General features: G+C 48.7%; 1 protein-coding gene across 1 annotated transcript; it reads right to left on the bottom strand.

Moving 5' to 3' along the window:
* Window positions 1–4,331: 4,331 nt before the first annotated feature.
* Window positions 4,332–13,093, bottom strand: BATF (basic leucine zipper ATF-like transcription factor). The gene is made up of 3 exons (XM_074998794.1): window positions 12,940–13,093; window positions 10,208–10,312; window positions 4,332–4,939 (listed from the first exon to the last, which is right to left on the bottom strand). The coding sequence occupies exons 1-3, from the start codon at window positions 13,003–13,005 to the stop codon at window positions 4,730–4,732; spliced, it is 381 nt and encodes a 126-aa protein (XP_074854895.1). The 5' UTR covers window positions 13,006–13,093; the 3' UTR covers window positions 4,332–4,729.
* Window positions 13,094–26,051: the final 12,958 nt, after the last annotated feature.

Raw genomic sequence — 26,051 nt, forward strand, 5'->3', positions numbered from 1 at the left:
AATAATCCTGGGGACAGCAATAACCAGCACTGCAGGCGTAGAAAGCACAGCTGCAGCAAACTGCACAACAGATATCTATGTTCCACCAACTCTCTGCACATCGGTCTTCCACTCAAGGGTTGACAAGGCTTCAGTCTGCTTCAGATATCTGCCCAGAGCGCAGCGCATGGCAGTAACTTTTGCCATGGTACCATCCAAGTCCCAGGAAATAAGACAGTAATCAAACCCAGATTCTCCTCCATACGCAAATATTAAAAAGGAAAAAACACACAACTTACCTGGCTGTGTAACCAATCATTAATATCAGTCATTACTCAGATACTGCAGAGAAACCCAGAAATGTAGAATGCCAGGTTTTACGAAAAATGAGGAGCCAGTACTCAGCCAGATCCCCACCATCTGCTCCCCTCCACCACAGGGCTGCCAGGGACCCCCGCCATGCAGCCAAAGATCCCATGGCTGGGGCTGCCGAGGAGTCGGTACTCAGTACAGGTACAAACTAGCATCAGAAAAGCACTAGATTTAGATAGGATCAGGCTCAATCAGATTACTGACATTTTAAAAAAAATTTTCCAAACATATAGTTACTGTCCCTCCAACTGCAATTCACTTGGACACTTTGTCCTTTATGTAAGGTGACCATATCTCTCTATCCCAAGTACAAGACAAGCACATATGCGGGGCAGGACTCCCCGGCTGTGATTGCCAACTGCTGCCGCTCCAGCTCACCTCCCTGGCTGCCCCATGCCTTGCGGGGGCTAGGAAGGAAGTGGCAGTGATGCCTGTGCTCCTCCTGGCTTCCCCAAGCCTCATGGAGCCGGGAAAGAGGAGGCAGCCACGCCCCATGCCCCAAAATCTCTCTCCCTCTGCAGGGCCCCCTGCTGGCTCCCTCTAGTGTGGCTGGAGAGTAGGTGAGTACATGCTCTCTGGCCAGCAGCTGTGCCTGTGCAGGGCTGAATTAGCCCCCTGGTTGAAATAAGTTGGGATGCCTTTCTGGCACCCAAAATATGGGACTGTCCCACCAAAAATGGGATGGATGGTCACCTTCAGTTTTCACCACGCCTGCTATGTGTGTTTGCTGCACCTCACTGTGCAGGCAACATAGAGAGATAAAGGGAAGTTGTTGTGGGGATGGGATGCTGAGAAGAGCTCACCAAACTTTTCAGATGTGATAGAAACTCAATGGGATGATTCAGCAGAATCCCAGTGTCCAACCCCCGATTCAGACACTAACTCCTCAGTTGTGACCTAATAAGCAAAGCTTCTTATTTCTATTTAGGCATTTAGATGGGCCCCCATCAACACAGCACCATTCCAGGTGTGATAAAATCATCTGGGGCTGCGACCCAAGCCTACTCTTAACAGTCAGTAGCTTTAATCATTCAGATTCCTTCAAAAGGTCTAGTCATCGGCTGAGCTTTAGATCAGGATAGAAAAAAGCTTCTCAAAAATGTTTTACAACATGAACTTCTTGATGAAGCCATTCATGTCTGAAAAAACAAGAAGTCCTGTGGCACCTTAGAGACTAGCAGAGCTTCTGGAACATAAGCTTTCACGGGCAAAGACCCGCTTTATCAGATGCACGAGTCGATGAAGCGGGTCTGTGCCCACGAAAGCTTATGATCTAAAATATCTGTTAGTCTATAAGATGCCACAGGATTTTTTGTTGTTTTTGAAGATACAGACTAACTCAGCTACACCCCCACCCCCGATAGATGTCTGAAAAGTCCTTCTTACATCCAGTAGGTGTCAGCACAAAGCTAGCACATACGTCCCCTCATCCTTAATTCCTTAAATAGCAACTGTTCTCCGCATTTGTGCCTCGCAGTTTGTCAGCACTGACCTCCCATCCCTTGCTGCTCAGAGAAGTCCGTTAACAGGGAAGAACCCTTAGCTCTATTATAAAGGAGAAAAAGCACTCAAGTTGTGAACATGGGCAGAGATTACCCTGGTATAGCGCCTGTGCTCTTCTCCAGTCAAGAGACACAGCCCCGCGGACCCATGCATGGGAAAGAACAAATATGGGAGCAACAGACCCACTGCATGCTCCCCAGTCTCTCTGAGACCAACATATAAGGACAGCTTGGCAAAGTAAACATGCCAGTAGAACACTCAATAGCACCTAAAGCACCTAGCCTCTGGAAGCAGAGGAAGTGCACCAAGCAGTCTTCAACAATCACACTAAATGACCACTTTGGGGCCGCAGCTGATTGCCCTTCCCAGATTTAAAGGGGCAGCTACCAGATAACGACATTCTGGGAAAGACCCTGTAAAATGGAGAACTCAAAGCAGGACATCCTTGGGGTGAAGGAAGGGGGTGAAGCAATTCTGATTGCTGTGTGACTGGATATGATGAAATCCATGCTTGTGTGACAGCCAGGGATTTGTAAGATGTCCCAAGACTGCCCCAGCAATGCTGGATGGGTTTTATATAGCTTGGACATTTACAACTGCCTTTTAGTGCATTCTGCTTTAGCATATTGCGGACAAACACAATCCAGATTACTCTGCTGCCTGTCTGGGATATGTACAGGGCCAGCCATGCCTGCTAGTGGAAGTCCTGCCACCCTGCCTCTGCAGAGATGAGAGTGGAGCTGGGAACAGGATGCTGCTCTCCACAGCCTACTTCTCTCCAGCTTCCAAAGCAGTTCTGCTAGAATCAGCATCATCTCAGCCCTGTCCATGCTCCTCCCTTTGGGGTGGGGAAGGCTGCACAAAGCAAGAGTGGTTGACCAATGTGAGCATGGCTGCTGAAAGGCAGAGGAGGGGAAAAGAAAGGGTAGCGCTCAACGCTAGTGCTTCCCACATGCTGAAGCATGTTACTAGTGGAGTTCAGGGAATTTCCTGCTCTTCTGCCCATCACTTTTGTTTGTGCACTCTGGCACACCACAGAGAGTGGAAACAACCGCCTATCTGTGAGAACACCCATAGTTAGGACCCTACCAAATTCATGACCCTCAAAAACACATCACAGACTCAGAGATCTGGTCTGAACCCATAAAACTGGTCTACCATGTGATTCACCCTAAACTATGTGCATTTTTTGGGGGAGGGGGGGTGGAGGGAGAGACTATTGTTTCTCAAATTGAGAGGCCTGATCCGCAAAAGAGTTGCATGCCTGGGTCACAAGGTTATTTTAAGAGGAATGTGGTATTAGCCACCCTTATTTCTGCTTTGCCTTCAGAGCTGGCAGACGCAGAATGGTAGCTGTTGGCTGGGTGCCCAGGTCTGCAGGCAGAAGCATAGAAGTGTGAGTGGTAATGCCGTACCATGGCATCCTTATTTCTGCAGGGCTGATGGCAGCAGCGCTGCCTTCAGAGCTGGGCTCCTGCTCGGCAGCTGCCATTCTCCAATTGCCCAGTTCTGGGAGCAACGCTGCTGGCAGCTGTGGTGCAGAAGTAAGGACAGCAGTACCATAATCCTGCCTACAGTTCTTTCTCCCCTACAATTACAATACCATGACATTTCAGATTTAAATATCTGAATAATTAAATTTATGATTTCTTAGAATCTTGTGACCCTGAAATTGGCCAAAATGGTGCATGCACTTTGTAGGGCCCTACCCATATCTCAGATCAGTTAATTCCAGAGATTTAGTTTAATGCCCATTTCTTATGTCTCTGGCAAAGCACCTGGTAGCGCACCACCCACCTGGGAGAACACAGCTGCTGCTATTCCTTAAAGTGGATAGTAATTTTGAGAATGGCCAAATAGTAATCTATGGTAGCAAAAAGGGCTGTGCCAGCAGACACACAGGTGCTTAAGTCTGGGGCATGAGAGTGGCCAGCTCCCTTCCCAGGGGTATGCGTCTTTGGCTGATTCAGTCCATAATGTTGTCTGTACCGTTTTGCTTCCGTCAGGGCACAGCCAGCAGGGATCTTTAATGAAGGAATTTGAGGGGGTGGGGAATCAGCAAAGAAGAGAGCTGTGACTGTGTATGTAGAGGTGCCAGAACTAGCAGCCAGCCCCACCCCTCCAGTGCTGGGGAAAAGTCAGATCTCCCACAGGAAAGGCCAACCGACGCAACAGATGCACAAATGACCCTTCCCTATTCCTCCTGGTCCAGAGAGAGGACAGGGAAATGGCAGTCTTACCATTACACATTGAGGACAGGCTGCTGCTGTCTGGGCTAGATATTAACACAGTGTCTCCAGCCCCTGGTCCCCACTGCTCCATATAGGGAAATTCCCCAGAATTTCTAGTGCTGTCATCATTGTTCTCTGCCATGCTCAGGGTATAATGTGGAATCTCAGGGGAGGCCAGGCCAAGCTTTTCAAGAAAGCGTTAAACATTTAACTCTTTATTTTTTTAAGATATAAACCGGTCTCCCTCGCTCCCCATGGCCGCTCATCCTCAGCACTCCTCTCCTGGGAGCATTCACTGGTGCAGTCTCTGGTTACCGCTCACGCAGAGACAGTGTTCCCATGTCACATAGACCCATGTGAGGGTCCCAGCGCAAACAACAGAACAGGGATTGGTGCCAATTTGCAAACACTTCCCCTCTCCATTGAGCTAAGATTTAACCTCCACGAAGATGCCTCCTGGTGTTCTGACATGTCTGCACCAGGGCCAAGTCCTAGACATGTGACCCTGGTCCTGGCCCAGTGGACCCTTGAAGAGGGGCAGGAATTGCTGCAAAGTGTCCCTCCTGAAAACCAAAGAGTGAGCCCCAGGGGATCTCTGATTTCCATCTCCGGAGCCCGCAGGCTGCATGTCCTTGTGACCCAGATCAGTGCTGGAAGCGTGGGGAGCTAATGTGGGGCTGGTGGAAGGAGTGTGTGGCATACAACACTTCAGGGGGCGGTTGGGGCATCGTGGTCAGGATAGAGCAGAGGGGCTCGTGTGAGCTCAGCATGGAGGTGAAATGTTTCATTTCCTCGGTCAGCTGCTTGATCTCCCTGCGCAGGGCAGCGTTCTGCCTCTCCAGGTCCTCGCTCTCCTGAGGGCACAAAGCAACAGGGGCCAGATTAGCATTCCACCTGCAGAGCCATCACAGGGTGTCCCGAGGCGTCAGGGGCCAACGATGCCTTTACAGAGCCACAGCTGGAGGATGGCTGGATTAGTGAGCAAACTGCAGGGGAGTTGTCTCCCCTCTGTATTATTATTATTATTATACATTGACCTTGCTGTGGTGCCTGAAGGCAACCAGACCAGGGCCTCTTTATGCCAAGCACTGTGCACACATATAGGAAAATGACCGTCTCTAGCCCCCAAAGAAATTTACAGTCCAGGAGACCAGGCATAACAAGAGAAATAAGCAGGGTTTGGATCCTGTTCAGGAGGAGGCAACCAAGGTAGGATGGACCCAATTATCTGCCAGTCAAGAGCAGCAGTCGCAATTCACTCACTGCCTAACAAGTCACAGTTGCAATTTCCTGTGTACTTTACAGAAGAGGTTGAGGAGCGACTTGACAGAGGATAAGGGGCTGGCTTTACTGTCTGTTTATCAGCATCTCTCAAGTGTCTGGCTATCTCTGGAGTATCTCAGCGCTGCTGGGAGTGCTTGGAGTCACCTCAGGGAAGAGGCTGGGGAGTACCTGGGCTGGGGGAGGAAGGGAGGTCAGAGCCCTCTCACTTCCCTGGCCTGGAGAGTTTCCAGTGACACATTTCCTGTAACTTCAGAGAGGCGCTGTGTCTGGGCAACCCCCACCCCACCCCCAGCCAGCCAGGGGTCCTGCCACCAAGCCAGTGACGTTCTCAGCCCTGAGCCGCACGTTTGGCCCAGCAGCTGCTTACGAGAAGTGACAGCAGCACGTTCCCCGCTCAGGCGCTCACAGCTCCCTCTCACGCACACACCTCCCAGGCCACTTCCCGACCTGAGACAGACTGGCCTCGGGGGAGGGGCTGGCACATAACCGCCGTTATAATCAGAAATAACCAGAAAACCACCTGCCACAGGAAACCTGTCATTGCCAGGGTAAGGCAAGACTCAGTGCTTCCTGCCAGTGCCTGGGGAAACCAGCCCTATGGCAGGGAGGGGGAGGGACACTGCGGTGGCAGAAGAAAAGAGGGAAACTGAGGCCTCAGAAGAAATAAATTAATAGTAATGGTGGTGGTGATGTACAGTGCTGCCTAAAGGTACCCAAAGTGCATCACAGACAGTAGGGGGGGAGGGATAGTTCAGGGGTTTGAGCATTGCTCTGCTAAACCCAGTGTTGTGAGCTCAATCCTTAAGGGGGCCATTTGGGATTGGGGCAAATAGATTGAAGAAAAAAAAACCCAGCAGGCTGGTGCTTGGCCCTGCCAAGACGGCAGGGGACTGGACTCAATGACCTCCCAAGGTCCCTTCCAGCTCTATGAGATATGTCTCTCTCTCTCTCTCTCTCTCTCTCTCTCTCTCTCTCTATATATATATATATATATATATATATATATATATATATATATATATATATAATATACCTGCTGTCCCTCTGGGACCAAAGTGAAAGCCTCAGCCACTGTACGGCTCCATGCAACACTACTCAGCAGTTTGAGACAGGACCTGAACAATCTGGCAACAGTGGGGTTTGGAGAGGCACGCAGGAACTTAAGTTAGAATTTAACTGGACTACTGGGGCACTGAAATGCAATGGACAATGCTATGAGATAATGAATGGCTGTTTACTATGACCACAACCCAAATAGCTACGCTTACCCAGAACAAAGCAACCTGCTCAGGCATTTCTCTCCCCACTCATCCAGCAGGGGTTGCTAGTGGCAGGAGCCTAGTTTAAAAAGGTTCCTATTGCCTCAGTAACGGGGCACCTTGCACTAGTTAAACATACCACCTGATACTAACTGCCACTGCAAGACCTTGCAGAAGAGAGAGGGGATGTCTCAGACCCCAGAGTCCCACACAGCCTAGTGCTTCACAGATCTAACCAACTCCACACTCACTTGACCAGAAACCAGTATGGAGTTTGTGTTTTATGGGCTCATAGTGACTCCCTCCACTCATGCAAAAAGCCACTTTATTCTGCACCAGTTAAGACATCTGGGTCCTTCTGAAGTGATTACAGTGGCCTGAACTGACTGCTGACAGCAGAAAGGCCTGCTCCCAAGAGGTACTTTCCCACCCAGTACGCCTACTACAGATGAAAACATCTAGGGATCCATTCAAATCCAGAGGCTGGAAAATATAATGGCCAAGGTATGACATGCATCTCCAGCAAAAAAGGTGCAACCACATCTCTGTCTCATTCCTCCAGCTGTTTCTTCTCCCTGTTAGCATCAGTTCTGTCTTAGCCAGGCTGACCTTTATTGCCTTTGCTCTCATCCACATCCCCACCTTTACCAAAACAAAAAGATTTCACTATCAGTATCATCTGCACCATGGGTAAATTTGCAATCTAGATGCCTCACTATCTCATCTGGGAAGCTTGGCAAGGAGAATTGCATAGGACACAAAAGGGAAGGGTCTATGGAGAGGAAAAGTCAGTCCTCATTCCTGCCCTCCACAGTCTCTGGAAGAGGAAACAAAGCCACAGAAAGGCTTTCCCCTCCACTGCTGTGAACTGTAGCAGATTAGTTACCAGCCCACGATTCTGGTGTCACAGGACACTGACAGAACTAACCAAATCATCATGAACCAATGTCTACCTGCAAAAGGGATGGATCATCAGCTGTGGACAGTGAGTCACACATTCCCTGTAATGAGCTCACTACTAAAGAAGCGCTGAGGATATCTGTGCAAGGCCGATTTGGCAGAAGTTGTTCCAACGCCACTTGCTGTTTAATATTCCTGAGAGCTGCGGGGAGGTTGGGGCGGGAAAACTGCTAAGGTCAAGGGACAACTCCTCAAGCAGAAGCCTGACTGCTCCATTTTTAAAGTGCAGTCTGCCCTCCGGATGGGAGACTTCAACCACCCTCAACAAGAACAGGCTCCAGAACTTCCATGCTGCTCTTCAACAGCGCTGACAGGCCAGGGTCCACACAGAACTAGAGGAAAGCAGTTTTCCCAGTAACTCTCAGATCTAGTTAAACAAACACAACAGGAGCCATACTCCCCTGTTCTGACACCACTACCACAGTGATGGCCAAGCCTGCTACTTGCAGCTAAATATTCAGACTCCCTGAAAAATAGATGCCAAACACCTTACACTGAGAAAAGTGGCACTAGATGGTAAGTGGGAGTCAATAACCTGAGCCGCCCCCACCCCCATCCCATCCCATCACATAGTCTCAGGGTAGCAATATGGCAAGTAACAGCGTGAAACTAAGAGAGGAAAGATGTATGCCAGAACCATTCAAAGTATTCAGCTGTGGAGCTCTCTCCAAAGAAAGGGGAAGGAGTTTCACCTCTGGGGACATTTAAAATAAAAATGAGCAAAACTCCCATAAAGCACACAATGAAGACCTATCCTGTGTAGATGGCAGGGAACAGACTGCAGAAGACCTAATGGGGCTATTCTAGCTTTAGAGCTTGATTCTCCACAGCTTGGCACATTGTATCATCATTTAAACCTATGCACAACAAACATAAAATGCTACCAAGCCAGAAAGGCAATGTTTTATGTGGTCTCTGCACAGGAACAAGAGGTCACATGGGCTACGTCTACACGTGCACCCAACTTCGAAATAGCTTATTTCGATGTTGCGACATCGAAATAGGCTATTTCGATGAATAACGTCTACACGTCCTCCAGGGCTGGCAACGTCGATGTTCAACTTCGACGTTGCTCAGCCCAACATCGAAATAGGCACAGCGAGGGAACGTCTACACGCCAAAGTAGCACACATCGAAATAAGGGAGCCAGGCACAGCTGCAGACAGGGTCACGGGGCGGACTCAACAGCAAGTCGCTCCCTTAAAGGGCCCCTCCCAGACACACTTTCATTAAACAGTGCAAGATACACAGAGCCAACAACTAGTTGCAGACCCTGTATATGCAGCACGGACCCCCAGCTGCAGCAGCAGCAGCCAGAAGCCCTGGGCTAAGGGCTGCTGCCCACGGTGACCACAGAGCCCCGCAAGGGCTGGAGAGAGAGTATCTCTCAACCCCCCAGCTGATGGCCGCCATGGAGGACCCCGCTATTTCGATGTTGCGGGACGCGGATCATCTACACGTCCCTACTTCGATGTTGAACGTCGAAGTAGGGCGCTATTCTCATCCCCTCATGGGGTTAGCGACTTCGACGTCTCGCCGCCTAACGTCGATTTCAACTTCGAAATAGCGCCCAACACGTGTAGACGTGACGGGCGCTATTTCGAAGTTACTGCCGCTACTTCGAAGTAGCGTGCACGTGTAGACGCAGCTATGAAGTGCAAGCCCAGGGAGTGTTGGGCCTTGTGTATTTTGGCCTTTAAAGGATTTGTGAGAAAGTCAGTGCACACTAAAAAGGTAACATGGTAATTACAGGGCAAGAATTGAACTCTTACCATAAAGTAAAAACTGGGTGCAAAAAGTAGGACTGCTTGGGTAATAGACTGCTCAGAGAGAAGCCAATGATGGGGTTCCTCAGAAATTAGTCCTAGCAGCATAGTTATTCACTGTACTTACTAATGAGCGTGAAGTGTGCTAACATTTGCTGATGACACCAAATTAATAAGGCTGATCAGGGAGGAACTGCCCAGGAGCTCCATAACCCTAGGTGATTGGGCAGAAGAAATTATCTGTGGACAGGGCCCAGGGAAAGGTGCACATTGCTGGGTGTGAAATATTGGTGATCCCATCTGCCAGGGAAGTCATCTACTGTGTGCCCAACAGCAGTCAAAACTGCAAACAAAGGGGCCACCGCCTGTTCCCATTGCATCAAGGAGCAAACTTCCATTGGCATGCATGGGAGTGGGATCAGCCCTGAGGTGTTAGTGTGGAATGGAGAATATGGGAAAGGCTTTCTCCTGAAGGGGGGTATGTTCCTCATTCCTCCCATCCAACCCATGATCCTGCACTGAGCTTCCACCAACGCATCCCCAAAAGCAGAAACAAAAGGTTCAGAGAACAGCAACGTATGTGGAGAAACGTAGGGGCAGGGCTTTGGCAGCGAGGACCTTCAATAGAGTTATTTGGAAAGGAAGGTCTGGCCACCCCTGGCAGAAGCACCCACCCTTCCCTTTCACCATCCAGCTGCTGCTAGTGCTGCCATCATATGCCAGGCTGGCCCATGCTGTTTCTGCCCCTGCCCAAACTGAATGAATCTGGTTTGTGTTCATCTGTGCTAGGACACGTCCCTTCAGATGTGAAAGGCCCCAGTGATCCAGATGGGCAGAAAGTGGAAGCTCTTACCAAGTGCAGTGTGTCTGCCTTCTGGGTCTGCCTCTGTCGGCTCTTCTGAGCTGCGATGCGATTCTTCTCCCTCCTCTGAACTTTCCTCATGTCATCTGAAGAATCCTGAAAAATACAGGGCCTGGGAATGACAGAGACATCACCTCCACTACCACAGAGAAGTAAGAGGTCAGGGGCACAGAGTTCAGAACAGACCTGGGTGAACATCCCTCTCAGCAAAGATCATCCATCCCATCCACTCCTCTGGCCACACAGGACACGTATCCCTGCATGACACACAGCATCAATGCAAAACCAGGATAGAGGTGCCCTCTCACTACAAGGCTGTATGAGGCACTTAACACCCACCCCTGAGATGCAATTCTAAATCTGAACATGCTGAATACTCCTTTGTCTCCATGCTACAGGCTTGAGTTGTAACCTGCAGAACCACATGAGTCAGAGATGAAAAAATAAATCTCTTGGCTCACCCACTCCAACTTTGACAGTCCCCTACACTGATTTTTTTTTTATTCCTTGTGCAGTAGAGCTTCCAGTGTCCAGGTGAATGGGGCTCCTGCCCTTGCCCCAGGGAGATGATTCCATCCTGTGACTTCTCTCACTGCCAGGGGGTCACCTGGCATTCAACTTGCTTTTAGTCTTTCTTTGTTTCATCCAATTATTCGAACTTCCCATATGTCAATACATAATTGCCCTTCTACCCTGGGCTTGATCTGTTCCATATATTGGCAGAGTTATGTCTCTGTTCAGCACAGGTACCCGGGATCAACTTTTTTATCTTCTCCCCACTTACTGGAGACCCTTGATTAATTTGTTTGGTCTTCTGCGAACAGCCTCTGTTTTAATGTCTTGCTGGTAACGTAGCAGAAATGTAGAACTTTAAAGACTAACAAAAGGATATTTAAAGTGCCACATTTCTGCTGGGTTTTTTTTGTTGCAGTACAGACTAGCACAGCTACCTATCTGTTGCCGCTAATGTGATATTCAGAATTGACAGCAATATTTCAGGTCATGTTTTTACTAAAGTTAGGCAGAGAGGGGCTATGGCTTCCCAGCTCAGGGCTGTGAGGTTTCTTTGCTTGAAGATCTCACCCTGCAGCATCTGTCAACAGCCAGTGCAGCCTTATTTTTCATTATTGCCATTCTTTTGGAAGGTTCTCTGCTGAGCACTGATCCTCCCACCCTCTTGGGCAGATAAAACCCTCATCAAAACCTATCATCTTCTGTCTTCCCTCTGTGACTGCTGCCTCTCTGGACTCTCTGACATGTACGCCACCTCCTTTCTCTGCTTGCAAAACACAGTCTCTAGAGCTACCTGCCTGGACCATCAATCTGTCCCTTTCTCCTCCTCCCCCACCTCCCCAAACACTGTGATTGCTCCAGTTCCTCAAATTAAAGCCTCACATCCTTACTTTTAATTTCCTTCACCACCCCAGCCCAGCCAACATACTCAGCTTAGTCTCTTACCTTATTGATCCCCAGCCCTACACAGTAACTATGCCACCCTTGACACCCCACTCGCCTGCTTCCCCTTGACTGCTTTTGTGCCTCTTTCCCTTTGTCTACACACAGAATGCTCCCCCAATCTCTGTTTGCCCAGCCAGCACCATCTAGTCAGTCTTTGTAAGCTCCTCGGGGGCAAGGTCCCTCCCATTTGGTGTCCTAGGCAGCACCATGTGGATAACAGCTAGCAAACAATAAAGTTCCCCACAGAGGTTTCTGAATGATGAAAGAAAACTCGAAGCCTGGGTATTCGCCATAATGGACGGTTCGAATAGGAGAGGCAGACCCCACAGAGAATGGATAGATGATACAGTAGATTGGTGCGGAGCTAGTCTACAGAAACTAAGCCACTCTGCACTGGACAGGGAAAGATGGAAGGAAATAGTGGGAGAAGCATCAGACACCAACGGGCACTGAGCCCAGGGCTGTTGATGATGATGATGATGATAGAGGTTTCCAGGAAAGAAGATGGAAGCACCCAGGACGTGTCTGAAGAATAACCCCATGGCAGAGGTGCCACTAGACAGCCAAAGGGCCCCACTAAAAGAGCCCTGCCAAACCACAGCACTTAACGAGGGAAAGCTTATTGGACTTAAGACAGCGAAGATGCAGAGAGTAGCCCAGAACAGATAAGGGTAGTGGAGCCTTGTTCTTGCTCAAAGTCATGTCTGATGACTTGGAAAGGATTTGGATTCAGAATGAGACCCTGTCCACATGTGGGAGTCAGGTAAGACTCATAGTCCTCTACAGAGACACTGGCACTCCCAGTTTACCAAGTTCCCAATCAGCAGGATGCCTGGAGTTTGTGAGGTGGCCCTCACAACTAGAATCAGGCATTTCAGGTGCTGCTCCTCATGTGGCCTATACTAATGTCGTTCCTCTGCAAAAAACACTCCTCACTGTCCTTCGGTTTTTAAGCTCGTTCCCACACTGCACAGGGGCTTCCTGCTTTGCTCTCTGTGGCCTGGTTTACATGGCGCGGGGGTTAGTTTGCACTCACTCAAGCCAGGATGCATTGCAAAGGCCTGCATGGCCGTGCCAGGAACCTTTAAAACACAGTAACTCCCTGCTTGAAACAAATTCTGTACTGCACTTTCAAAGTGAAGTAAGTGCATAACAGACTGCATGAGCACACCTCTCCCCAGGCTGGTTCCTAGAAAGCCCTACCATTCTGTGCCGTGGAAACAGTCCAGAATGGGAGCATGGGTCCAAAGAATTCAAAGTGTTACCTGTTTGCTAGGCGGGGGTGACTGGCTGAAGCTGCTGGAGTCGCTGCTGTCAGAGCTATGGGGCATGGCTTGAGTCTCCCTCTGGCCAGTGCCTCTTCTGCTTCCTCTTTGTCCTTGGTAATCGTGGTTTCCTTTGGCTTTTACTCTCCCCACCCTCCGCTGCCGCCTTTGCCTCTCTGCCTCGGTTACTTTCTTCGCCTCTTTCCCCCCCCTCTCCCGTTATCACTTTGTCGCTCTCCCTGTGTCACTTTCCCTGCCACTTTGACCCGGTCCCTCACTGCACCTCTCTCCTCTCAGTCACTGCACCTTGCAGTGATGGCCAGATCTGGGGCTCCTGTGGTTTCTCGGAAGCTGTGAGGGACGTAAGCTGAAAGTCACATGGGCGGAAACTTTATGAAGAAGAAAAAAGTTACATTGAGAAAAAAAAAAAGCACACATCTGGGAAAAACGAGCTTCAAAATAGCTTAAAAAACCCCCGACACCTTCAGGCGGTTTGAGAAACAGCGACAAAGTTTCAAATGAGACAAACAACTGAGGAGAAAAAAACCTAGCACAAGCTGCAAAACTCAGCCCCTCAGAGAGGAGGAGGCGGTGCATGGAGCCACAGAAATTGCTAGAGACGCTCATTTGTAAATGCAACAAGCAGGGAGTTTGATCACGTGCCTGGTAAGCAAGCCTTGGCTCTCCACCTGCCAAGCCCAGCTTGGGAAGTTCCCAGACAGATTGCGTTGGAGACCTCCCACCTTCCTTGCCACCCACCTACCCAATGGAGGAGGTCCCCAGAAGGGATGCAGTTGGCAGGGGTCCTGGAGAGCAGGTCAGGGCCATTGCCAAGCGCAAGCACAGATATTTTCATGCAGACAGTTTTGCACTTTTGATATGCAGGCCTCTGTGCTTGCCAGACCCCGCCCCAAAAAAAGGCAGGACATTGGGAGCAGGATCAGGACTGGCTTTGACAATGTTAATAGTTTCTGTTTGCCAAGGCCCTCCTACCACTTCACCACCAGCCTGGGAGGAACACTTATCACTGCTAGGAGTGCAGGGAAACTGAGGTGCAGAGGGCAGTTGCCATGGTTTCGCAGTACGTCAATAGCAGAGTCAGGAATAAAATCCAAGAGTCCGGACTCCCAGGTCCCTCCCCTAACCACTAGACTACAGTCCCTTTCAGAGCTGTAATTAGATCCTATGAATCCTGATTCCTTGTTTCCCCTGCCCTAACCATTAGGTCACACTCCCTCCCAGAGCTAGGACTAGAAGAGAGGAGTCCTGATTCCCAATCCCCCTCTGCTGTAACCACTGTCTCTGCCCTGTACTACACCGATGCAGCATAGCTGACTAGCATCTCAAACAAGGATGCCTGCCCTGGAAGGACATAGTCCCCACACTCCTAGTTCACTCCCCTGTAGGACAGCCTAGGATGGGGACATTTGGGTTGTTATGGTTGATTGTGTCTTGGTTTGTTTTGCACTAAAAATCACCATCAGCGTATAAACGCACCATGGGCCTCATCTGTCCCTTCTCCAGCACTGAGCAGTGGCAGGGCTCAGGGTGTTTGTTTTCCTCCTTTCCCGTTTCTCCCCTCCACACGTGGTATTTGTCTTTTCTGATGTGCCCTCTTCTCCCCGCCCTTTCGTCTCCTCCTCCCTCCCCGAGCACCCCCACCCAACTCTTGCCACACCTAATCTGTCCACATATCTCCCCACCATTCTCTCCCAGCTCTGTTGGCCTAGGGCCCTGTCAAGGTACGTGATGCATAGGAGAACAAGTGGGAAGACAGCAGGAAGGCCAGGATAAGAACACAAGAGGCTGCAGGAAAGCAGAGAGATAAATGAGGGAGCTGGGATGGCGCGAGTGGATATGCATAGTGAGGATCCTGCAACTCCAGCCTAAGAGGTATGGGAAGAGCTGATTGGAGGTCAGGACAGGAATAGCAGGCTGTGATGCAACTCAGGATTGACATGCATTAGCCGAGCCCTAGGAAAGCTAGACCAGCACCCAGCCACGCTCTTGAACCCTCTTGCTTTTTTTAGTTAGGGACGTACTGTGAATCCCTCTAGCAGAGAGCAGGTCACAGCTGCACGGTTCCAACAGGAGTGCCTGGGTGGAAACTAGCCAGTAACGCAGTGATGTTGTGAGCTTTGGGTTTGCAGATTAATTTTTATTTCCAGCTGCAAAGCAAACCAACAGGCTGCAGAAAGCATGTGCTGGTGCTGGGTGCAGACAGCTACAGCGTGCAGGGTGGTTACTCCCTGTTTTGGTAATTCATAGACTCAACATGCATCATTTTAGGGATAGTCCTGGAGAATTAAAACAAATGAGTGTGGCTATTTTATGGGCTTGTCTACACAGGGAAATTGAGCAGCATGGCTATAGCTGAATAATTGCTTTCCAAGGCTGTGCCAGTCAGTTTCCTTGTGTGAACAATTTGTATGCCCCCACATATTGTCTGAGGGCCTTGCAAAGTCAATGGATTTACTCTCCCAATACACCGAAAAGGAAGAGAAGTGCCAGTACAGCTTGCAGATAGGCAGTAGAGGCACCGAGAATACATCAATGCTGCAATACACACACCCCCTCAGCACACACACCCTGCCGTGCGGCAGCAAGTCTCAGAATTCAGCTCAATCAACTCAGGCTCACAGAGCTAAAATCAGCAGTGTGGATGCTCTCGCTTGGGCTGGAGCTCAAGCTCTGTGACCTCCTTCCCGTCGGATGTGTTTGCCCCAGACTGAGCTGAAATGTCTACCAGGATGTTTTTAGTCCCACCACGTGAGCCCACAAGCCTGACTCGGTAGACCAAAGCTCTGAGACATGGGGCCGGCGGCAGGCTTGCAGTGTAGACGTATCCTGAGAGACAAAGGCCTGCAATTCAAAAAGTGGCTAGTGCAGTGCCTTGGGTTTTCTTTGCTCAACCTGAAGCACTTGGAAGCGTCCTGGTTTTTCAGCAAGTGCTGAGCACACCCTGTCCCTTGAAAAGCATCTTATGTTCAGTGCCTACAAACCAGGGGCCGAACAAACCACTTTTGAATAGTTAGGTCAATGTGAACTACCCAGCACCACTGAGGCAACCTGTGGCAATGCAGAGAACAGAGCCTACGGCTTTTAAGACCCAGGTCAGTGTCCAAACAACATATTTGCCAGGTCCTGCCCCTCTCCCTCCATGTGATGCTTCTGTCTCCACAGGGTGCTGTTCTCCCCAGCGAGAAGCCCTGGATTCCTCATGTGTCAAAGGGGCCCTCACATAATGCAGCTAAGAAGTGTATCTCAGTCGAAGCCCTCCCCCAAGGAGACAGAAGGTGGGGGGAGGGTAAGTGTATAAACTAACCTGAAAGATACAATGAGCAAGAGTAAAACTGAGACAAAGCATGAAAAGCTTGAGTGAGCTCCATCCTTTGCATAGTGGAGGGACCGATTCTGCTCCCAGTTATGCAAGTAGGGTAAATTCAGCTCTGTCTCTCTGCCTTCTCTCCGAATGCATACTCCCCTAGCTGACACCACATTCAGCTCCACTGATTTTCTGAGCTGTCCACCTGGCCAGGCAGCACCAAGCACTGAAGATTTTTCTTTGCCTTCTGCACACAAAGGCAAGCGCTCCAGCTCCCGAGTGATGTGCTCCAAGGCCTGTTTCACTGAGTCCTGTCTCTGCTGTCCCTCACCGCCTTCATTCCCCTTCCCACCAGGCCTAGAGCCACAGGACAGGAATGCACCACACGGGTCACCTCATCCAACATCACAAGCTCTGAAGTGAGCTGCACAGAACAAATCCTCCTGCTCACTTCTACTCTAGAAAGTGCATCACTGTCTACCCTCCCTGAACTGACACCCAAAGCTATTCCTCTCCCCTCTGTTGAATCCCTTCTCTGCTCTAATGTCATGGGAGTTCAGCCCACTGATGAGGGCTCAAGCGCCACCTGGGGAAAGCTATCACTTTATTTATTTATAATAATGCTAATCTTGCCAATATATGGACAAATTATATCAGTTTTCAGTTGTCTCTCTGTTCCCACCAGTCACGGCTCTGCTTAGATGGTAAACTCTTTGGAGCAGAACAGAAAAAAGAGGCCTTGTAGCATAGTAAAGACTAACAACATGATTTATTAGGTTAGATTTCCTGGGACAGATCCACTTCTTCAGACCTGGAAATTCTGTTAAAATAAAACTGACGTGACAAGAATTTAACCAAAAGATAGAAGAAAATGAAATGAAAACTGACAAATCAGGTGCATAGAACAGGAGGAGCCTTCAAGGTCACCACAAAGTTGTGTCAAGTTCTTGGAGTAGGTGGAGCAGAAAGTCCATAGGATAAGACAGACTCTTCTGCCAGGCTAAGGCTGTAGCTAGGAAGGTTAACAATATGATCTGGTTATTTGAGGTTGTAGTGGTCGTAGTATCCTGTGGTATGAAGTAGTTTATCGTCCTTCCTTTTTGCAGGGAGTAGGAGTACGTATTATAGACTTCTTGTCTTGTATTATTAAAGTCCCGCAATGGGGCCTCTTGTGCGGAAGTTTTATTGATGAGAGTTTCAAGGTCAGAGAGGTCATTCTTGATCCTCTCCTGTTTGCTGTACAGGGTACTGATCGGGTGGTTCCTCAGTTTCTCAGTGAGTGTGTGGCACAGTCTCTCACTATAATCCATGTAGTACATTGATTGTAATGGGTTTTTTACTTTCAGTCCCTTGGGTATGATGTCCATCTTTTTGCACTTGGAGCTTATTTGTTTTGTGAAGATACAAACATGGCTACCTCTCTGTGTCTTTGGGGCAGAGACCATGCCGTCATGTGTTTGAACAATGCCCAGCACAATTGCACCCCAAGTCTGCGTTGAGCCCCAGGCATTACTATAATACAAAGATTGAGTCATAAGACTCTACTTGATTACAGCTGGTAACTAGCAGATCAACCTCATTGTTCCCCACTCGTAAGTTACACAATCTCTTACACCAGGAGCGTCCAACACTGCAGCCGTGGGCCAGAATCCAGCCTGTGAAGCCTTTATACTGCCTGCAGAGCCAGCAGCAGCACCATTTTGAAAGACGGCTGGGCGGCTCTGATCCTTATGTGGCTCTTTAAGGAGCCATTTGCAGCTCCTGCTGCTGCCGGCGCTCACTCCTCCTCTGGCTCCCTGCTCTGCTGCGCTGAAAGGAAAAATTCAGTTTAATTGGTTTAACAGATGGCAGGAGGGATTCAGCCATTAAACCAATTCAACTGAGTCCCGTAGAGACTCATAGAGAGCCACATGCACTGCAGGTAGGGGAGGGAGTAGAAGGGTTAGGGAGAGCTGCACAGCCATGCCAAGGAGGAGATGGCAGCTCAGCGAAGGTGCAGTGGGTGGCGGCAGCACTTGGTGTTCCTGTGTAAGGTAAGTTAATCCTGGGTTTGGGGCTGAGAGGAGTTAAGCCTGGGGATGGGTGGGTAGGTTTGGGGCTATTTTGTCTTTGGCCCCTGGAACATGTAAAAAATTATGATGTGGCCCCCAATGAAAAATGTTGGACACCCCAGTCTTACACAGAGACAGCCATGGGCTTTACAAGCCCTGCAGATCACAGAAGCATTCACCGCGTTCCCTCCTTAGATAAGAACATCATTAACTATAACAGTATAAGGCAAAAGTGCTGTATTGTTTTCTTCAATGGGCTAACAAGCCCAGCGGAGACAGGAAATGAAGGGGTCACAGCGCAGTCAGACCTCAGGAAAGCAGCTGAGGTTTTTAATCTGATGCTCCCTAGGGAATGTCGGGATTGTTGGGAATGAGCAATACACAGCTAGTTAAAAACTGACTTCAGAGAATAGTATTCCACTGTCCCAGGGGAGGAGGTATCGCATGTAATCTACTGGGAAGGGAGCTATTCTCTGTCTCTCCGGAGCCAATATTTTCATTAACTTGGAGGATGGAGTGTAGACACTACTACTGGGCAATGACACCAGCTTGGGAGAGACTCACAGACACTTTGGAGGAGCAGATATTAAATCACGGGTTGAGCCAGATGAACTGTGGAAAAGCCTGGAAATGTGCATTGCCCAAACTCTTGTCAGCTGTGATTAAACACGGGATTGGCAAGATGCTGGCTCCAATCTTCTGGCTATGAAGACAGTAAAGCCTTTAGCACTGTAATCTGGCATGGGATGGTTTGGTAGCTAACACAGGTGCAAGATGGTTTGGTTCCCAGCAGCCTAGTCACTTTCTTCATACTCTGGCGAGCAAGAGCAGCAGAACCATCTGGCAGTGGCTCCATTAACAGCTGCTTGTACTTGGCTGAGAGCAGTTCAGGGAGGAACCCAGCTGGGGCAACAAACTCTCCCATGGGACCTTTTGAGTTTCTTGAGCTTAATCACAGCAGCGGGGAGGCAGTTATCTGTGGTGCTGATGGGGCTAAAACCATAGTTCAGGTTTCTGCCACTATCGTACCTGCCCAGCTCTGGAGAGTGAAGATACTTCTCAGGCGAGACTGATGTTCAAGGGATGGGAAGCTGGTAGCACTGTTCTGGTTCCTTCTTCCTTCTGAGTAACAATGGCCCCTACAGGCCGCCAGAGGGGGAACCCCATGGAATGTCCTCACCAGAGAACACAAGGGGCAATCCAGGAGGCTGCAGGACTGCAGCACCTCCACTGGAGTTTCCCCTGCCATGTGGCAAAGCTATATAAAGCCCAGCAATAGTCATTGTTTCTTATTTGGACATGGAACTTTACTGGGACAGGAAAACACCAAGGCCTCTGCCTTGAACCTAACTTTCTTACATCTCTCCCCCCAGCAAAACATTTAACAAGAATTACTACTTAACAACAAATCACGGGTCCAAAGAAGTCACTGGCTTCACCATTCTGTAGTTGCCAACATTTTTCAGCTTCATGTCCCACTTCTTAGAAATTATTTCTGAAGCAAGTTTACAAAGTTACAAATAACTTGCTACATCAGTTTACCAAAAACCGTGTGTGACTGATTGTTCGTGATGGGTGTCAGAAGAAAACCTGCAGTGGATGAGTCTTCTCTATACGTTAGGGTTGCCAACATTGTGTTTCAAAAATAGGAGACAGCTTTCTTAGCACACCCGCCCCACATCTCCTCCCAATATTATTATTATCATCATCATTATTAATAATAAGCAGTACTTGCATACCTTCAGCATTTCTTTCAGCTTTTTTTCATCAATCAGCAACTCCTGATATTGCTGTACAGAGATGAAAAAAGAAGGGACGTCCCTTGTAATAAAGCACCGTTGGCAATTCTACCATACGTTTTCCTGCCAGCAGGTCTCAACCCTAACTGTAGTGGGGGCTAGAGGTAACAAGGGGAGCTCAGACTCCACGGCTACATGAGTTTTGATGTCTCTGATGTGTTTGCCAATTAGTACAAAGGTCGGTGGTGAGGCTGGGATGCGGGAACTAAAATGAGTTCCAGTGACTCCTCCCCCATGCCCTAGTCTCTTTATTCAGCCACTCTCTGTTCCTTGTCTCCTGTGTCCTTACCCAATCAGACCTTCTCCCGCCTCTCTTCCCAGCTCAGTCATCCTCAGCTCCCTTCCCCCTCGAGTGGTTCCCTCCCCCGAGTCCTCCCACCACCCCAGCTTCCAGTCCTCATTTCTCTCATCCCCTGCCAGTCCCAGTTCAACCTCTCAGGCTCCTTGTCCCAACCTTCCTTCCCCATTCCTTGCTACAGCTCTGGGTATTGTCCTTCTTCATTAATCAAGTGGGTTCCTCCTGCTTGCTGCCTGGGCACTGCTGGTGGTCACTGAGACCACAAGACAGACAGGCTCCCTCTTCTCAGTTCACATACTTGGGCCTGCCACCACAAATTCACTGGAATGAAAAGAAAGAACATAACCGACACAAAGGCCAAACCCCTGCCAAATTTCAAGTTGCTGCTCCAAAGCCCAGAGGCAACAGAGTTTACTCAGCGAAAATGCTGACAGAATATTTTAACCTGGACAGAACAATGTATTTTCCCCAGTCTGGTTCTTGGAAATGGCTGGACCATTCTGGCTTACAGCTTCAAGAAACTAACATTTCATGAAATCATACACAATGGAAAACAGAGTCACATGATGGGAAGTGTTGGTCTACCTTGATGCTGCCAGCTCTGCCTCTATTAAACAAATGCTATCTAATATTTGTCCTCATTCATTTTAAATCAGGAGGGGTTTTTAAGGTCAGCAAGAGTTTTAGGCTGTATGAAAGAGAAAATCTGTAGCCCTTGTACGCAGCATATGCATTGAGAATATTCATCGGTTCTCCCAGGCTGACCAGTTCTTGCAATGGCAGGAGTACACAGGAGGCAAAATTTCTCCACCTCACGTAAGCTATGCTCAGAACTGCCAACTCTCTCTATTCTCTGTAGACTACACATTTTCAGGTCCTTCAGCAGATCAATGGGAAATCCCCTCTGACAAGCTGTCATTTCCTATTCACCTGCCTCCTAGGGGAGGGGAGCCAATCAGAGCTACTACATGGCTTTATGGACAAATCTCCACTTCACCGCTGCCTTTCATTGCTCTTAAAATGAAGCAAAGATCTGAACCCTGGTGGAGTGCTCTTGGTCCTTTGATTTCAAGAGCCCACTGAGGAACACCTGCACATTGTCAGCTCTGAAGCTGTCCATCTAACCTGCACTCCACCCACCTCATGTGCCTGTCACCATCCACCAACTCAAGGACCATTAGTGGCTGGGAATGGCTCAACACCCCTTACTTGGAGTACATGCTTGTGGTTGTCCAGCTGGGCTCCAGGACACTCTGCTGCCAGGGGATTATTGTCGGGCATACGGATAACAGTGCTATACCTTCCTGCACTGGGCTCCCCAAACCAGTCTTTGAGGGACCATCAAAGCAGTGTACTGTTTCACTCAGGGATGCTGGAACAATGTTTACAGTGCAGGGCACCAAGAGACACTGAACCAAATGCAAAACCCTGTATGGAATGACATCAAGCCAGGGGTACAACTCCTACTTCCAGCATCTATGGCCCTTCCCCAATCCATGGATGAGTGTGTAGTGTGGGCATGGGTTCAGCATGTGTAGGCTGAATGAGTGCTTGGGGAAGTGTGGAATGAAGATGAGTAGGTGGTGTAGTCAGTGGTGCTGGGGAAGTACATGCATAAGGAAGAGGTGGGTGGGAAGACAGGATGGGGCTGTTATAGTTTGGGGTACACTTCTATGTGCTGTGAAGCATGAGAAATCCAACAGCCAGGTCCATCAGATGACGAGTGCCCATGGAGACATGGCTGGGATTACGTTACAGAAGTGTGGCATGAGGGCAGACAGCCAAATGAAAGTAGTAGGAATAAGGTTACAAATATCTTTTCCCTACCAAACTGAACATTTCGGCATTCAGTAATTTGTGACCCAACACTCACCAATTACAATGGGAATAATGGATGGCTTTGTCATTAGTGCTCACAAATCCCACGTGGTTGATAAATGCCTCAGAGTTTCCCCAATGGCTTCTGAAGAGTCTTGGGGACTTTGAAGACAGGAGCAGCTTAAAACCAGCAAGATTTCCCCTCCAGCCTCTATCCCTCTGCTCCCTTCACCCTGACACAGACTTCCGCTCCAGAGGCGCAACAGTGTCTTCAGCCAAACTCTAACTGCACATGCTGTGCCCAGTAATCAGCATAACTGTAAGGGAATTATTTCCATTTATATGGCAACCACATTGTCATGAATAGCTAGAGGTTTGTAGGCAGTACATGAATTGGAGATGTACCTTCCAGGCTGTTGGTATAGCTAGAAACTGCTGTGAACTCAAACCTAGGCAGGTGCTATAGGCAGTTCTAGGCTAACATCCTCATAGGAAAAATTCCTTCCTAAGCCCCATTGCTTAATGGAAGGAGGAGGATTTAGAAGTCAGCTAGATATTTTTCAATCTTGTGATTGCCCTTCTAGATGTTCCTGTTATGTATATAACTCTGTTTTATTTTATTTTTTAACAACGCCTGCTTTGTCCTTGGCCTACAAGATATCTTGGGGCACTATATTCCACAAGCTGGTTGTCCAGTAGGCAAAAAGTATTTCCTTGCTTTAGTTTAAATGAGCTGCCTTTCATTTTAATTGAACAATCTCTTGTCCTCATACGACAAGGTGTGTGGGGGCAGGGGAGAACAGAAGCACCTAGGGCACGAACGATCTCTTCTAGACCATACACACCTATTATGTCCCTTCTTATCAGTCTAGCCTTTGAGGTAAACAGTCCTATTCTTTCTAAGTCTCCTTTAGGGACATCTTCTAGATCTGTAATCATGGTCCTCACCCATCACTGACCCCCGTCTATTTCTGCAACAGCCTTTTGAGGTAGACTGACAAGAGCTCAATACTGTACTCCAGGAGAGGGCATCCAATTGATTTACACAACAGCATTACAATATTTTCCACATTATGTTCCTTTTCATTCCTTATGAATTGTACTATTTTCTTTCTTTTTTTTTTTTTTTTTTATAAATCTTGACTGACACTGTACATTGAGCCACAGTTTTCACTGAGCTGTCCACAGTGGTCCTTGTGTTATTTTCCTAAGTGATTACAGCAGACACAAAGAATTCAACAACGGGAGTGAATAGATTAGTTGCTTCTCCCAACGTGCATTACTTAGCATGGGCCAAGAATCCCATCTATCGTCATGCTGTCTGTTTGCTCAACTTAACTAGGTTCCTCTGAAGTTCTCCACCGTCTCCTCCATTCTCAACTCTTCTAAATCATTGTGTCCTCTGCAAATGAGATTTGAGGACTTAATCTCTAATGGGTCCTCTTGTTTCCAAAGACAATCTCCAGAGCAGTCAGAGGATTCCTTGTTCTCAGCAAGGAGCTCCACCACAGGGGCACTGACTGCGTGGTGGACCCACAGGTTCTCCTGCAGCAGCTGATCAGTGGCGAGAATCTCAGGGTCCAAACCCAAAATGGAAGGTGCTTAGCAGAACTCCACCAACTGAGCCTGGCAATAACTTTCCATTTCTAGCTGCACCTTGTCAGCTCTGCAGCTGTCCATTTAACCTGCACTGCACCCACCTCATGTGCCTGTCACCATCCACCAGCCCAAGGACCATTAGCGGCTGGGAATGGCTCAACATCCCTTACTTGGAGTACATGCTGAGTCCATATCCCACAATAAGTAAGCAAGCAGTTACCAGTTTATCCCTCAAAACAAAAAACAAACGTACCATAGGTACATATTCCAGTGAACTGGGGATCCCTATATTTGCAAGAAAAACATTATCGCCTAACTTCCTTTCACCACACCCAGATCTTTAAAAATAAGTCAATTTCCAACAAATCTGACATCTAATCTGCTCTGACTTTGCTGGAATCACATCTCTGGAACAAGTAGAAGCAGGGACTGCAGTGTCAGGACTTAGGACTTCCCCTGACACCACCACAAATAACACAGCTCAGCAAGTTCATTCTGCAGAAGTCAGATATCATCAAAGTAAGGTGGAGGTTACTGGCAAAGGATCCTGTCCCAGAAGCTTCATCTGAGATGTGAAACTCGGCAGAAAAACCTCTGTCACACAAGATGAAGCTTTGCTCTCAGTGTCATCCATGCAGCCTCTCTGGTCAGCAGGCTTTCCAAGCTGTGACTGATCCTTCCCTATCTCACAGCCACAGTCTCTCCCTCTCTCAACACTAGGTCCCGTTCACTCCCTGTCACAGGTGTTAGGGATGGAAAAGAGCCACTGGCAGAGTATGCAACAGCTGAATATTTTTGCCAGTGTCAGTTTTCCAAATAACCTGGAGGCAGCCAACCTCTATGGCTACTTTCCTTCTTATGCCTCCCACAAAGGCTGCTACCTTCCTTCTTCCCAGGGCAAACTGATCCCTGGGCATGAAGCCCTTGCCCTAGACTTACAGTCTACATGGACACAGATAGCTATAAAATGAGTATGCTCTTGCTTAGGCTGGGGATGTGAAGGTCAGAGAAATTAAAGCACTCTCCCGTGGTCTCACAGTAAGTCAACAGCAGAGTTCAGAAGCGAACTCAGTCCTGTTTCAGAACCCAGAGCTTTAGCTACAAGACAAATTTTCTCCAGCTGCAGATCCTGTACTGCTCACTCTGCTCATGGCATCTCCTTCTGTCCTGAACAGCTGATCTGTGGCTACTACATCTGCTGGGAGAAGAGAAACAGCCAGGACCAGAGAACACCATTAAACTGCAAGGACAGGATAGGAAGGGCTCAGAGAAATAGAGCCTAACTCCAGAGGTCTTGCCATACATTAAAAGAAACACAACACAAGAAAAAAAAACTGAGCCAACAGCTGCTCCTCTTCCTAAGGCCAGAAAAGAATCTAAGATGAAACCCATCTAATGTCCCTTCAGCCCAGATACCAGCCTTTCCAATATGGCAGGGTGTGTCTCCAGGTTAATATGACATCCTGCTTTGCATGCTCATCATTACAGTGCTGCAGCTACTGATGCTGCTCATTTCCCCCTACCCTCCTGAGCCCCTTCCCTCACACCAGGGCGCCTTCTCCAGGTGATTTATACCCTCTCACATTTCTGCCTGGCCCCAGACCACAGAGGTGGCAGCACTGGCACCAGCTTGTCTCAGAGCAAGGTTCTGAGTCTCTTGGTAAATATCAGGCTGGGGATTTTTGGGGGTTATTTTTTTTCCAGTGAGATAAGAAAGAACCAAGAGAAATTCACACCTATTGGCTTTGGGCCCTGACACAAAGTGAAACAGGGATGGAAAGGGCAGATTACCTCTCAAAGGTTATTTAATGCCATTTTTCACAGTACTACAGGCTCCCACCCAGCCAGCACCAGGAAGAACAAGGCCTGTTGTATGCTGCACCCAACAGGCCCTCTTGGGAGCAAGTGGCCAAGGGAAAAGATGCAGCAGCCAAGCTTGGTCAAGAAAAAGTCAACCCACAGGGAGGCCATGGGAACTAATGGCTGTTTAAGGGAGAGGGCAGAGTCTGACAGCAGGGAGATAAGACAACATCTGCAAGGAATCAAAGAAGATACGGAGACTGCCATTAACTTGGGCTCAGTTGCTGGTGAAGCCCCTGGAGTGAAGGCAGGGCACGCCCCAGGCTAAGTAGTCACTGTTTTATAAAAGACTCTCCCTCCTCCTCAGGCCAAAGCTGCATTGGCTGTGATTTAGAGAACTGCCTTGAGAGGAGGCGGCGAGT

The sequence above is a fragment of the Carettochelys insculpta genome, chromosome 6 (assembly GCF_033958435.1).
Source record: "Carettochelys insculpta isolate YL-2023 chromosome 6, ASM3395843v1, whole genome shotgun sequence".
Taxonomy (NCBI): domain Eukaryota; kingdom Metazoa; phylum Chordata; order Testudines; family Carettochelyidae; genus Carettochelys; species Carettochelys insculpta.